The 15,841-nt window shown below is 41.7% G+C and overlaps 1 protein-coding gene across 1 annotated transcript in view; it reads left to right on the top strand.

The window, feature by feature from the left end:
* Window positions 1-15,841, top strand: part of LOC103602088 (potassium voltage-gated channel subfamily H member 1) — an 83,620-nt gene that overhangs the window by 17,475 nt on the left and 50,304 nt on the right. Inside the window, exons 2-3 of the mRNA XM_008586512.1 lie at window positions 7,938-8,061; window positions 11,932-12,038. Coding sequence (XP_008584734.1) covers window positions 7,938-8,061; window positions 11,932-12,038 — 231 coding nt within the window. The remainder of the gene's footprint in view (window positions 1-7,937; window positions 8,062-11,931; window positions 12,039-15,841) is intronic.

Genomic DNA, 15,841 nt, shown 5'->3' with positions numbered 1-15,841 from the left:
AATCCCACAGTCATTTATGTTTGGATGTGGAATTAATGTCTGCACGTTTGGCTAGGAACTCTGTCACCTCACTAGAGCTCTCTCTCTTTTTCCAAATTTTTAGCTGCGCATTTTATTTTACTCCATTCTCAATTTTATTAATCCTTAAGAGGGCTGTAAGATCTATAAATAGTACCACATACAGATGGAAGAAGACTAGAGCTCTCTTATTTGGCATTCTCAACAATCAGGAATATGGCCCATCACCTGGAGGAGTTAAGAAGCCTTGACTAAGCAAAGTTGCTGTCATAGAGTACTTGCATTGCACTGGAAATTATTTGCTTTTTTCAGGAGATTCCCACTTTCTGAGCCTGTCTATTCTGATGGCAGACATACTTCTAGAGGCATGGTGGCAAATTTACTCAGACCTGCCTAGGTTTACTTTATTTATTTTACTTAACAGATCTGATCTCCCCTCACAACTTCCTACTTTTCTGAACAGCAAGGGACTGGTTGGCAGGGTGGGGGGACTCTAAATTCTTTTTTTAAATTTTATGGTGAGAAACCTCTGTGTAGATGATCAGTATGCTGAAGAGTCTTTTCCTACTGTACTTCCTATTTTTCTGCTTCCTTACTAAAGTCAAAGAAGATGCCAGTGGACTTGGTTTTTCCCAGATGGGGCTGTATTATGCACCCCAGAGACAGTGGGAATGCTTGAGGAATAATGAATCCCTTTAAAAGCTGATCACAATACTTTCATGACAAGTTGCAGTGATATCTGGAGCTTGAAATTTATTCTTTTTTTTTTTTTCCTTTTTGTCTTTTTTTGTGACCGGTAACGGGATCGCAACCCTTGGTGTCGCGCCCGCACCGCGACCGGCAACAGGATCGCAACCCTCGGTGTCGTGCCCGCACCGTGCTCAACCAGTGAACAGACCGGTCTCTATATGGGATCCGAACCCTCGGCGGGAGCGCCGCCCTCTACCGAGTGCGCCACCGGGCCGGCCCTTGAAATTTATTCTGCTCTCATTTTTTTAGTAAATGAAAAATTTAATCAATTTAATCTTCTGATTAAATTAATAAAAAATTAAGTATGTACTTATTTTTTATCAAAGTAATGTACGTTCATGGTTAAATCACACTGAAGAGCTTATAATGAAGAACAACCATCCCATGGCTTGTTCCTTCTCCCATCCAACTCACCAGAGGCCACATCTTCTAATTTTAGCTCTTTCTTCTTATAGTTTCTGCCATCTCTCTAAATAATATGCATTACAGCTATTTCTAGATTTATCAATTTTAGATATTATTTGTTGACTTCCATTAATTTAGTTGAGGTTTTAGCTCACTTAATCTTACTCCCTTCCTTCTACTCCTAATATAATTATGTTACTCCCTTATTGTTTATCTTTGTAACTTTAAGCATAATATTTATCTTTTTTTATTATATCAGCTCTAGACACCATCTCATGATTGTTCTCTTTTCTGCCTATAAACTTTTATCATCTGTATTTTTACAGTGTCAGAATCGATAAGGTTACATTCAGATACTTAGAATTAAACATTCCATGCTTGGACTGTGTGGTATTAAAAACTGGAAACTAATAAGGTGCTTACCTGATTCCTACAATGATGTGACAGTGTGATTTGGTTTTCCTTCTTGCATGGTTTTTATTTTCTTTGATGTTTCAATTCCTTTTCCTGCCCCCCAAATTGTGTGTGTTTATTGACTTTTTATGTTTTTCCAAATTATCAAGAATATCACCAGGTCCTGACCTCCTCTACCCCTGGATAATTCTCTTATGGAATGTCTATTTGCTGAGCCGTTCTGTACTGAATACAGACATACCTTGTTTTATTGCCCTTCACTTTATAGTGCTTTGTAGATATTGCATTTTTTCCAAATTGAAGGTTTGTGGCAATCCTGTGTTAAGCAAGTTTATCGGTGCCACTTTTCTAACATCTCGTGCTCACTTGTTGTCTCTGTGTCACATTTTGATAATTCTTGCAATATTTCAAACTTTTTCATTATTGTTGTATCAGTTATGGTGATCGTGATCAGTGATGTTTGATGTTACTATTGTAATGGTTTTGGGGCACCAAAAACCATGCCCATATAAGACAGCGAACTTAATTGATAAATGTTGTGTGTGTTCTGACTGCTCCACCAACTGTCCGTTCTCCCATCTCTCTCCCTCTCCTGGGGCCTCCCTCTTCTCTGAGACAACAACATTGAAATTAGGCCAGTGAATAACCCTACAGTGGCCTCTAACTGTTCAAGTGAAAGGAGCAGTCACACATCTCTCACTTTAAATCAAATGTTAGACATGACTGCGCTTAGTGAGGAAGGCGCATCAAAAGCTGAGATAGGCTGAAATCTAGGCCTCTTGTGCCAAACAGTTACCTAAGCAGTGAATGCAAAGGAAAAGTTCTTGAAGGACATTAGAGTGCTACTCCAGTGAACACATGGATGATAAGAAATGAAGCAGCCTTACTGCTGATGAGGAGAAAGTGTTAGCGGTCTGGATAGAAGATCGAACCAGCCACCGCACTCCCTTAAGTCAAAGCCTGATCCAGAGCAAGGCCCTCGCTCTCTGCAGTTCTCTGAAGGCTGAGAGAGGTGAGGAAGCTGTGGAAGAAAAGTTTGAAGCTAGTGGAGGTTGGCTCATGAGGGTTGAGGAAAAAAGCCGTCTCCATGACATCAAAGTGCAGGTGAGGCAGCAAGTGCTGATGGAGAAGCCGCAGCGAGTTACCCAGGAGATCCAGCTGAGGTCACTGACGGAGGTGGCTACACAGATTTTCCATGCAGACAAGAGCCTTCTACTGGAAGAAGATGCTATCTAGGACTTTAATAGCTAGAGAGAAGTCAATGCCTGGCTTCAAAGCTTCAAAGGACAGGCCAGCTTTCTTGTTAGGGGCTAATGCACCTAGTAACTTTAGGTTGAAGCCATTGCTCACTTACCATTCCAAAAATCTTAGATCCCTTAGGAATTATGCTACATCTACTCTGCCCATGCTCTATAAATTTAACAAAAAAGCCTGGATGACAGCACATTTATTTACACCACAGCTTACTGAATATTCTAAGCCTGCCGTTGAAACCTACTGCATAGAAAAAAAAGATTCCTTTAAAAATATTACTGCTCATTGACAATGCACCTAGTCACCAAGAGCTCTGATGAAGATGTACTAGGAAATGAATGTTGTTCTCATGCCTGCTAACACAGCATCCCCTCTGCAGCCCATAGATCAAGGAGTCATTTCAACTTTCAGGTCTTATTATTATGTAAGAAATATTCTTTGTAAGACTAAAGATACCATAGATAGTGATTCCTTGGATAAATCTGGACGAAGTAAGTTGAAAACCTTCTGGAAAAGATTAACCATTCTAGATGCTATTAAGGACATTCCTAATTAATGGGATGAGGTAAAAATATTGGCAAGAACAAGCATTTGGGAGAAGTTGATTCCAACCCTCACAAATGACTTTGAGGGGTTCAAGACTTTGGTGGAGGAAGTACCTGCAGATGTGGTGGAGATAGCAAGAGAACTAGAATTAGAAGTGGAACCCGAAGATGTGACTGAATTGCTGCACTCTTATGGTCAAACTTTAGCAGATGAGGAGTTGCTTCTTATGGATGAGCAAAGAAAGTGGTTTCTTGAGATGGAATCTGCTCTTGGTGAAGATGCTGTGAACATTGTTGAAATGACAAGAAAGGACTTAGAACGTTACATAAACTTAGTTGATAAGGCAGTGGCAGGGTGTGAGAGGATTGACTCCAATTTTGAAAGAAATTTTATTGAGGGTAAAATTCTATCAAACAGCATGGCATGTCACAGAGAAATCTTTCATGAAAGGAAGAGTCAATCAATCTGGCAAACTTTATTGTTGTCTTATTTTAACAAATTGCCACAGCCACCCCAAACGTCAGCAACCACAACCGTGATCAGTCAGCAGCCATCAACACTGAAGCAAGACCCTCCACCAGCAAAAAGATTATGACTCACTGAAGGCTCAGATAACTATTAGCATTTTTAGCAATAAAGTATTTTTTAATTAAGGTATGTACTTTTTAAAGACATAATGCTATAGAACACTTAATAGACTACAATGTAACATAAATATAACTTTTATATGTACTAGGAAAACAAAAAAATTGTGTGACTTGCTTTATCGTGATATTTGCTTTACTGAGATGGTTTGGAACAGAACCCACAGTATCTCTGAGCTATGCCTGTATTTTCTATTAGCTTCCTCCCCTGCTTTCCACATTTCAAGCCACTGTTTTCCTGGTTCCCATGTTGTCTTCTTTCTCAAGTTACTTCTTAATTTTGCTGGTACACATCCTCAAGTAAGTTCCTAAGAAAGAATATGTGGGAAATAAATTCTCCAAATCTTTGCACATACAAAAATATCTTTATTATACTCTTACTTTTGATTGTCTTAATTCTTATACAAAATGTCTTCTGGCTTTTTCTCATGTTCTTTCTGCTGTTTCTTTTATGGTGTTGGACTGATCCTTCATGTCTTATTTTTTTCTTATGTTTCTTGTCTTTTTTTCATCTGTATTTTCGATTATATTTTATCTTCTAACATTTATTTTGAATTTTTAATTGCTATTTTATAAATTTTTAATTTATAGGAATTTTATTTATAAATTTTTAATTTATAGGAATTGTTACTTTTAAGTTTTTTTTTTTAATAGTATCCTGTTCTTTTTTTGTGAATCTATTTGAGGATGCTAATTAGGGATTTTTTTTTTTTCCTTTTTGTCTTTTTTCGTGACCGGTAACAGGATCGCAACCCTCGGTGTCACGCCCGTACCGGGACCGGCAACGGGATCACAACCCTCGGTGTCGCACCCGCACCGTGCTCAACCAACGGTGTCACGCCCGTACCGGGACCGGCAACGGGATCACAACCCTCGGTGTCGCACCCGCACCATGCTCAACCAATGAGTGGACCGGTCTCTATATGGGATCCGAACCCTCGGCAGGAGCGCCGCCGCGCTCCCAAGCACTGCACTCTACCAACTGCGCCACTGGGCCGGCCCTAGGGATTTTCTTTAAAGTTCTTCTCTGTTTCCTGTATTATTCCTGCTTCTTTCACATTTTTTTTTCCTTTTTGTCTTTTTTCATGTCCGGCAACGCAACCCTCAGTGTCGCGCCCGTACCGGACCGGGACCGGCAACGGGATCGCAACCCTTGGTGCTGCACCAGCACCTCGCTCAGCCAGTGAGCGGGAACTGGTCTGTATGTGGGATCCAAACCCTCGGCGGGGGCGCACTGTAGCAGTGCGCCACCGGGCCGGCCCTTCTTTCACATTTTTTGTTCACTTTTTTTTTTAACCATATACTGATTTTTGTGGATTTTTACCTTTTTAATTCATTTACTTTTACTTTACTGGGGTCTAGGATATGAAAGAAAAGAAACATATATAATCTTAGTGGATATAGATAACATAGATAATCTTATAGATCTAAGTGAACACTGATAAAATAGATGACCTCCGTGGAGCATTAGCCATGAAAAATTACTCTCAATTTCCCCCTTCTGCTATAGGTATTTTGAGGGAAATTACTATTTCAGGAGTCAACAGAAGAGATGGTTAAATTGACTAGACATTATATACACTCGGGGTAATTTAGTGAATTTTGTACTTCTTGTAAGGATTAGTTGTTCAGGAAATGTGAGTTTATTTGGGGAGAGAATACTGACACAAAGGGTTATTCTGCCTCCAGAATAAAATTGAAGCTTCTTGACATTCTAGACCTTTCCTAGTCTGGTCTCTAGACTCACTTTCTGGCTGCCCTTTGTCTGTCTTCACAGCCTGCTATGTGTCCTATGCTGCTGTGCCTTTGCTCTTGCATGGAATGAGCCTGGAATGTTCCCTTCTTCCCACCACCTCTTGAGTTCACCAAAGGCGTGGATCATATTTTCATTTCTTTATCTATTGTTTTTACATTATCTGTGCTGGTTACATCTTAGGCATTCAAAATGTTTGAATGAATCTTACTCATCCTTTTAGACAAGTGCAAGTTCAAATGTTATCCCCTCTGAGACACAATACAGCCCTTTACCTCTCTCAGAGTTAATCATTTTCTTAGCAGTTTTTTAGTTAGTTGTGTTCATGTGTACCTGTGGGGACCATGACTTATCAATGTGGATATCCCCAGAGTCTTGCATTGTGCTTAGTACCTAGTGGGCACTCAACAAGTATGAGAGGGATGGAGGGAAGGACTGTTTGTAAATTTGCATTAAAAGTATATTTATAAAAATAGTACGTTTACAGAGTCACTTAATGAAAGTTGTGTTTTATGTTCCTTTTAAATAGATCAGAGAATTCTCAAGAATAGATTACCGTGTTTACTAATTCCTCCTCCCTCTCCCTCCTCTGAAAGGTCTTGGCTCACATCGCCTTTGGCTCTTCTTGGTCCTTGCCTTCTTGAGTCTTCTGTCCTCAGTGGTGTTTGCATAAAGTGGAATCATTTTCCCAAACCTGCCAAATCAAGAAATAAACTCATTTATGAAGGGTGAAGAAGCCTGTCTGACGCTCTTCACAGAGATATGAAGGAATGGTTACCAATATTGTGAATAAATTATAAATGCTGTTCCAGGAAAAAAAATATCTCCTAGTTAAATGAGAACATATATATCACCATTATTTCGTTCTACACAGTAGACACACAAACACACACGAGGGTACTTCAGAAAGTTCATGGAAAAATGGAATTAGAAGTTAGCACAAATCTTTCCATGAACTTTTTGAAGACCCTCCTCTTCAGTTTACAAAACCCTCTCCTGTTTACAACAAAAGAAGGGTGTGTGTGTTCTTTCTTTTCTTTGGGGGTGGTATTCTGAGGATAGGAGGGAGTTAAGCTAAAATAATGATTACATTTAAGTTCTAGACCTTATTTGCTTAATTAAGTTCTTTTCTTTTTATTTTTTTGTCCTTTTTGAGACCGGCCACACCGCGCTCAGCCAGTGAGCGCTGTGAGCGCACCGACCATCCCTGTATAGGATCCGAACCCACAGCGGGAGCGCTGCTGCGCTCCCAGCGCTGCACTCTCCTGAGTGCCACGGGGCTGGCCCTTAATTAAGTTCTTGAAAAGAAAGGAGGGACAGTTGATTTCCTGAGCAGAAAAAGTACTGAAGACTTTTGATCTTCAGAAGTGGGGGAAAAAATGTGGTAAGTAGTGAAAACACACTAAACCAGACAAACATATCTGGCTTACTTAAACCCTGCATTGTAAGTGAATAAGGTACTCCATGAAAGAGCTGCTGCTCTGTGAAAGAGCCCCAAAATGCACCTTTGAGGCTGCAAAATTTCAAAATCAGCAAGAAGATTCTATCGTGGGAGTGTCTTGATCAGTGTCTACAAAGCACTGGTGTTTGGAGGGTCTGGTCACTACTACTTACCAAAGGAGTAGTGTTCCATGGTGTGTGTTCCGTGAGGCGGTGCTCAATCCCCTTCCTCTGCCTCTCTAAGAAGTCCTTCTTTTAGGTTGGGCAAATGCTAGTCGGGGTCCCAAAGCCCAATTTGTAGTTTCTGGCCAAAAGACTGACCAGACTAAGATTGGAGAGAGAGCCCAGAAGAAATTACTTTTGAGTTCTCTCTTGCTTTGTATTATCAGTATGCTTTCACTGGGTTGAAGGATTAGGACTTGAATATGTCTCGTGGGAATCCTCTGGATTTCTGCAGGATTCTTTGGTTGGTTGGTTGAGCATGCCTCCTTTGCTAACTTCTTGGAGTACAGTGACCTTAGTCATCATTTGCATTCAAAATACTCAGTTCTAAAGCACTGTTCTTTTGTAGTCCTCACAGGGCTATATTCTTGTTCAAGAGACTGTATTTTGGAGGGAAGCAGAAATACCTAAATTTCTTGACAAAATTTTTGTCCTCATTGAATCTCAACTAATGTCTTGCCTCACGTGTCCTTTTCTTTTCTTTTTAACAGATACTAATTTTGTGTTGGGGAATGCCCAGATAGTGGACTGGCCTATTGTGTACAGCAATGATGGATTTTGCAAGCTGTCTGGCTATCACAGGGCAGAAGTGATGCAAAAAAGCAGTACCTGCAGGTATTTATGTTTGGGGTTGTTCTGGTGAACAATCTATCATGGTATCTTTTGGAAAAAGAAAATGGCTTACTCAGGTTGGGAATTGCCTTTGTCTCATTCAGTGTTTATTCAGGAATATTTATCACAGTATCTTTTGTAGTTCATTCACTGTATTGGGAAAATCAAAGCAGATGTAAAACATGGTCCCCACAATCGACAAACTTGCAGTCAGGAAGATGGGAGAAAACCCAGAAAAACTCAAGAAAACCATTTTATCTGTAAAATGTGAACTCGAAAGTTTATGAAGTTTTAGATAAATAAAATGTGGACATTAGAGAGTCAAATAAAATGAAATGAAAATTTAGAAAAATTAATTTTTAAAAATTTGTGAACATTTTAGAAAAGTAACTACAATGTTGGAGACAAGGACCTTGTTCATAGAGCTTTTCCTCAGCCAAAATTCTTTACTTCAGAAAGAGAAGAGAATCAATATTTTGTTGCCTTTGAATCCATGCTGTTACATCTCTCTCTCTGATCTCTTAGCAAATTGTGCCAACAGCGCAGCTTGTGTATCCGACAGGGTTACTAACCAGGCAGTGCCCTTGGGCTGTGGTGTTAGAAAAGCTCTTTCAAGGCATCTTCAAGGTGTTGAGCCGGGCATGTAACCTGGATCCTGCTAGGTACCCCCCTGCTGGGCCCTGGTGTGATCTTGGCTCAGCATAGCCTTCAAATCCTCTCGCCCCTCTCCCTCTTCTGTCTTCTGTGTTCAGTGGTGTTTGCATGAAGTGCAATAGACTTTCCAAACCTGCCAAATCAAGAAATAAATTCATCTATGATGGGTGGAGAAGCCTGTCAGACCAGACATAGTCTTCTGTTTTCAGAAGTTACTGTATTAAATCAGCCAGGTAACTTTAGTTTAGTGAAAACTACTAAGTGTTTTGAAAATATATCCATTTTATTAAATTTTAGATTTTTGAGACAGAGAAATTTAAGTTTTTTTCCTCCACTGTTCAAAGGTTTAGAAGTTATAACTCAATGCAATAGAATTGTCTTATATTCTTTGTGTGCTGTTATCTTCAGGTATTTATATATCTGCATCTACTTCTATACATAATACATAATCAGATATGTTGTATACATAATCAGAATAAGCTCAACCAGTGAGCGGGAACCGGTCTGTATGTGGGATCCGAACCCTCGGCGGGAGCGCCTGCCACGCTTCCCAAGCGGCACACTGTAGCAGTGCGCCACCGGGCCAGCCCTAGCTTCACTTTTTAGTGTGACTTGAACAGCCTTTCCTTACCTTTTTTCCTTCTTACTGGTTATAATCAGACACTTTAAGAAAATGAGATAAAACAACTTGCTAATTTAGCTAACTTTTCTTTTACGCACAATTCTAAGCAACTTATTTAGTTACCTGAAGATGCTCTTTCTCTAGAAATAAATAGACCTTTGTGCTAGCTATATTCCTGATAGATCAGGAGCCTCTTTTACTTATTTCATGCACTGCAGGCATTTGCAATCTAATGTCCAGGTAAAAGAAGCATATGCCTACCAATAAATTACAGCTTGAAAAAGTACATAAGCCTAATGAAATCTGGGTGTAATTATGGCATTTCATTTATTTAAAGAGTCAACTTTACAGGGTTTTGTTTTACCTTGTGAAGGAAATTGCTAGCATGTATACCATCACTTCACTTAGATGGAGGTCACCTTACCTAGAAAATTACTCAGAAAGAGGAGGAGGAGAAATCCTCTTGTTCTCAGGTAGGACTAAATTAGTCTCAATCTATTCTTCTTTTTTTTTTTTTTGTCTTTTGTCTTTTTCCGTGTCCGGCAACGGATCGCAACCCTCAGTGTCGCCCCCGTACCGGACCGGGGACCGGCAACGGGATCACAACCCTCGGTGTTGCTCCCGCGCCTCGCTCAGCCAGTGAGCGGGAACCGGTCTGTATGTGGGATCCGAACCCTCGGGCGGGAGCGCCGCTGCGCTTCCCAAGCGGCGCACTTATCCATTGCGCCACCAGGCCGGCCCCAGTCTATTCTTCTTTTTAAAGGTAATTCAACAAGCTCAAATTTCTATTTTCCTGATTTACAGGTAAAGAGTACAACCCCCAAACAGAGTACTACATGAGATACATACAAGGACAACCACAGATAATCTCTCATTAGGCTGAGAAGGGACATAAAATAACAAAAGTGACACAGAATTAACAAAGTGAACAGTGAGGACTCTTTTCTTACTGGGTGCCAGAATTTAGAAGCCTTTAGTAAGCTGAAGGCTGTTCTAGTATCAAGCTAAGCATGGTGCTTGACTTGGTGGTTCAGTTTTAGATCAGGAATTACAACTTGATAACGTCTGAGGTTCTTTGTAGCTCTGAAATTCTATAATTCTATTATTGAAGTCATCAAGAAAAAGTTAAATTATATTCAGTATGCACAGTTTTAGAAGATGGAAAGTGTCCTGTTTAGGAACCCATGCCACTGTTTCTGCATCACCTAAGACTTGAGGAGTGGTTGTTGCTGTCCTTCCTTGTTATTGTTGCCTGAAGAACTGGGGTGGTCAGGGGCAATGCTAGCCCAGCCCATGGGCAGCCCTTCATCAGAGCACTGGACTTTCCAGCCCCATTGAGAGATGGCCTTTCTCCTCTCACATTTTGTTTTTGTCCTGGGGCATGGTTTGTTCTACTTTGGGCATGTATCCTGTTCCCATAGGAACAAACCTTGGTCTTTGGACCATATACTGTGTGGATCCCAGGAAAATGGACAGTCCTGGCAGTTTTCCTGTCTCTGCTGAGAACCAGTTTTAGTAGGTAGAGCTTCTATTGTGCCAAGGTTTCCTCTAATTTCTTTATGTGCTGCTTATTTACCCCCTTAATCTACTTTTCTCTTAAGTTGTGGAACAGGGAGGGATATTAGTAAGAATGTGTAGGATTTTATTGTTTCAATTTTTTTAATCCAATGCTGTTTTTCTTTTTTTTTTGGGGGGGTAGGAAAAAGATGCACAGACAGTGGCTGAATCTTCTGTTTCTTTACTTAGCTGTGTCTTAATGTTTAGAGCCTCAAATTGCATCCCTATTCTTATTTGGTTGGTGAATTTTTGTGATTTTTTTCCTTTTTCTTGATTTATTTTGCTGAGATTTAGAAGAGAAAAACCTGCGGTCCAAATTTACTTGGCCATCTTTGCCAGGAAGTCTCTCAGAGGTGCATTTCTAAAATGAAATCTGATGATTTTTCTCCTTTGCTTAAAAACCCTCCCATATGTCCTCATTGCTTGCAGGATAAAGTTTAAATTACTTCACATGGCTTATAATGCCATAGTTTCCTCCATGATCTGGCCTCTGTTTCCTTCTTTATATTATCTGTTGCAAACTTTTCCCTCATTGCCTATATTCCAGTCATACTGAACTGAGCTACATTCAGATTCTGGACTTACCCTCTCACCTCTTTGCCTTTGCACATGCTCATCTTTAGCTTAAAATGTTCTGTTCCCTCCTTTTCTCAGCTAATTTCCCCCTGCTCTTTAAATCTTATTTATCCTTACTTCTGGGAAGTCTTCTCTAACCACCCAGAGAGTGCTCTGTGCCTATTCTATGTGTTCTGTAATTCTTTATGCGTGCTACCACCACAGCATAGATCATACCATTTGCTAATCTCCTGTTTTCTAATGTGTATCTCTCATTAGACTGTTAGTTTTGGGGGGGCAGTGATGGAGTCTTATTCACAGTTGAATCAGTACATCTTTTTTGATTCAATGAGTGTTTTCACTTTGTGTGTTTGTGTGTGTTCCAGAGGGCATAGCCCAGTACTGGGTAAAGAACACATTTAACATTTGCTTGTAGAATAATAAATACCTGCTAATCTAACTTGAACCCTTTGGTTGATTTGCAGTTTTATGTATGGAGAGTTGACTGATAAAGACACAATTGAAAAAGTGCGGCAAACCTTTGAGAACTATGAGATGAATTCCTTTGAAATTTTGATGTACAAGAAGAACAGTGAGTATTCGGAACATTCTGAACCATATGTTTATGTGTTTGGAACAGTAAATATCTGTTCTCCCTCTGTTGCTGTCCTGATTTTTCTTCTCTCCCGTCAGCTAAATATTGTTACTTGAAGCCATTGTGTACATAGGGGTAAATATTATGGATTGATCAGTTTCACTGTTCCTCACAGGAACATTTGATGAGGTTCTTGTCACTAACCAATTAAGACTTCATTTATTTCACTGCCAAGAGCTAGTGTTTTTCCTATTGGTTTTCTTGTGGTGAGTTGCTGGCTTAAGGCACTTACAGACTTTAAGCCTTCTTAAAGGGGGAGGGAAAAGGTGGGACAGAAACTTTGTGTAGTTCATCTTTGTGTCTATCTTCCGCAGCCCCTAGCACAACAATTAACACCAGTAGGTGCGTAATTAAGAGTTTCTGAATAAAATTTTATTCCCCTGGTGACCCCAGAAGATAGTATTAACAGCAATACATTGTTAATTTGTATTTGTTTAGCTACAATTACTTTCAAAAAGTATGTTAATGAAGTTTTTAGGTCAATAGCCATACACAAGTATAAAACTTGCTTTTCTCTTGAGTGGAGATTAGCTATATTAGAAGTATGGAGGGTGAGGCATGTGGCCTAAGCAGGGCTGCAGAGGTATTGAATAATGCTCGTTTCTGTTTTAAAAATACTGTTTTGTTTGTAAAGAATCCTGTTCTTTCATATGTGGGATTGACTGGTAGATTATTGATTCAATAGAACGTTTCCAGAGTGGCCCAGATGACGCATGAGGATAAGTGTTTATTTTGGTGGCGTGCAGGTCTGAGTGATGTGTTTTGCTCTGGAAAGCAAAGAACACATGTTGCTTTTATCTGGAAGGGGCTGTGACATTTTGCAGTCCGGAGTGTTGGAACAGACAACAAAGAGGACTGTTTGCTTGGTGGCCTGTGCAGATGCTGAGCTGAGAGATTAGCTCTGGCCCTCAAGGAGTCCAAGAGGGTTGTTCCCACAGTTTTCACGCTGGAGTTGTTGCCTTGCTCCAGCTCACTCCCTCAGCCAGCGGGTCTAGTTTCTACCCTGTTATTAGTTATAAGAGGTGAGAAACTGGGAAGGGCTCCATGCCAGTCCTTCCACTATGGGGAAACACAACTCAAAGCAACAGCTCTTTACAGGAGCACACCAGCAGTGGCTTCTCATGGGGAAGACATGGTCTGCACCTGTGCCCTGAGCTAATGGCATAAGTTCAAGGTTTTCCACACTGGCAGATTTGTGTACTGAACAGCGTGCCTTTCCCTGTGAACTGACTGTGGAGGCGTATCACATGAAGAATGCCTTGCATTTATATTTTGCTTCAGAGTTTTCAAGCTTCATTAGTCTGTGCATTTAACTTGCCCAAACTTAACTATACATGTTTGGCACAAAAGGGAGAGAAAGAGAGACATAATTTAAATTGAGTTAGTGATTTCACTTGCCATTCCCTTTAGTGGGCATATGCCCCAGAGAGAGTATGAGATGGGAGAAGGGCATCTGCTGTTCCCCAGCTGTCTCCAGGACTAGAGGCCCTGCCTGTTATTGTATCTTACTGCATTGAAAGCGATTCTGGTATTTGAAATTCTGTACTTTAGTAGACATGTCCTATGCCTGTAAGCCAACTACTTCAAATGATGGGCTAACAAAGATCCAGCCGCCTCTCTTCCCTCCCTGGAAGTTTTGATGGGCTATTGAAGGATGAATGAGTTTCCAAAGTGGCATGTCAGTCTGGGCATGGGACTCTTCTTTATGGGTGATGTTAAGGCATTTTTAAGAGTAATTGTTATCCCAGTTTTTACCTTTGCCTTTAACATTAGAAAATATACTCTGTGTAAGGTATGACTGTATTTTAACATGTAGATTCTCTAAGCCTTGAGTCCTTCCTCCATGCACCCTGGTCTGGAATTTCATGTGTGCTGAGGAAGGAGTTTCTTTTTCTAATTTACACAAAGTTGCTAGTGAGCCAGGGACTCTATATAAGGCTAAACCTGTACGTAAAACTGTACGTAAAACATGAGGTATGAAATTGGGGAAATGATACAGATAGTGTTGATTTCTTCCCAGGAACCTACTCACTACACCTAGAGAGTTGTTCTCCGAATCCCACCCTCTCTGGGATAACTTAGAAACTTTAATTTACTCATGAAGCCTGGGAATTATATAGTTGCACTGGATTCTGTGTCTTTTCAGTATCTGTTTATTGACCAACTACTCTGTCAGACACTGGGCTCGCTGCTAGGGACCCAGTCATGAAAAGACAGACACAGTGTCTGCTCTTACACCATTTGCAGGGGTGGGGCAGCACCCACAGTACAAAGCTGTAAGTGCTTTGATGATGACACCACATAAACGGGTCACTTAGCCCCAATTTAGGAGACCAGAGAAGGAAGTCTTTCTAGCAGATATGAAATGTATGCAGAAACTGAATTGTAGGTGGGAGTTAGGCAAAGAACAGGGCAAAGAGTATCCCAAGGCTGATGAAATGCATGTGGAGGGGGCAGCAGAGGAGAGACAGCACATAGGATTCAAGAGACACGAAGCAATGCTTCTCAGTTTGACGGGCATAGGAACTCCCCTGCGAATTGAAACACATATTTCCATGCAGTGGGTCTCGCGAAAGGTCTGAGGTTCTGCTCCCAGATAATGCCGATTGCTGCTGGTTCATGTATCACACTCTAAGTAGCCAGATCACAGCAGCTATGGTGAAGACTGACTTCCATGCCTACAGGTTGCGTCTCTTTCATGGTTGTATCCCTTGCGCCCAGCCTGGTGCCTGACACATAGAAAGTGCTCCACCGGAACTCATGGAGTAAATACATATATAAACACGTAAGGGGTAACGGATGAGGCTGGAGAGCTTAAGAAGAGCCAGTCACGCAGCCAAGTTAGAGTTTAGAACTTGTATTAAGAGCAGCAATAGTGGGGAAAGTGAGTGCAGGTGAGGGGCATTGAAGCAGGGTAAGTAAACCGCCCGATTTCATTTTAGAAAGATGGCTCCAGCTGGAGCGTGGAGATGGGATGGAGCTTAGGGACACTGGAGGTGGAGGGGCCCGATAGGAGTCACCCTGGCTAGGGGATGGATGATTGTGGCCTGCTGAGGAGAAGGGGCAGTTGCAATGGAGACGTGTCCAAGGGGCCGACGGGAGGAGGCTGGAGGGAGGGACTCTGTCCGTGGTGGCCGTTGATTGGCTCTTCCCATGCCAGGCCCCAGGCGGAGCCCTGGAAGCCGGAAGCCCGACATTTCCTGTCAGGGGCGCCTCAGCTGGCCTGAGGGAAACCTGCGGCTGCCTCGCTGGGAGCCCGGCCTGGAGGAGGGGCTCGGTGAATGCTTGTTGAATGACTTTGAGAGGAACTTGATAGTTACCAGGAAACAGCGGAGAGAGAGAGAGAGAGAATTACGTGATTCAAAGTGAGGGCGTCGGGGCCGGGAGTGAGCGGGGCGCGGGGCTGCACCTGCGCACGGAGGAGGGCGGAGCAGAGGAGGGAGCACCGCGGCTCGTCCTCGCCTTCGCCTCCGCCTCTGCGGGGCGGCAGCTGGCTTCTACTCAGTAGAGTGAAACTTTCAGCATTTTAAAGCAGCATAGAGTCCGCATGAGAGAAAAGTCATCCCTGTTGAGATTTTTTTTTTTTTTTTAAAGATGACCGGTAAGGGGATCTTAACCCTTGACTTGGTGTTGTCAGCACCACGCTCAGCCAGTGAGCGAACCGGCCATCCCTATATGGGATCCGAACCCGTGGCCTTGGTGTTATTAGCACCACACTCTCCCGAGTGAGCCACGGGCCG

The sequence above is a fragment of the Galeopterus variegatus genome, unplaced genomic scaffold, assembly GCF_000696425.1.
Source record: "Galeopterus variegatus unplaced genomic scaffold, G_variegatus-3.0.2 Scaffold4009, whole genome shotgun sequence".
Taxonomy (NCBI): Eukaryota; Metazoa; Chordata; class Mammalia; order Dermoptera; family Cynocephalidae; genus Galeopterus; species Galeopterus variegatus.
The sequence above is the reverse complement of the archived record's forward strand: the minus strand, read 5'-3'. Positions and strand labels throughout refer to the sequence as shown.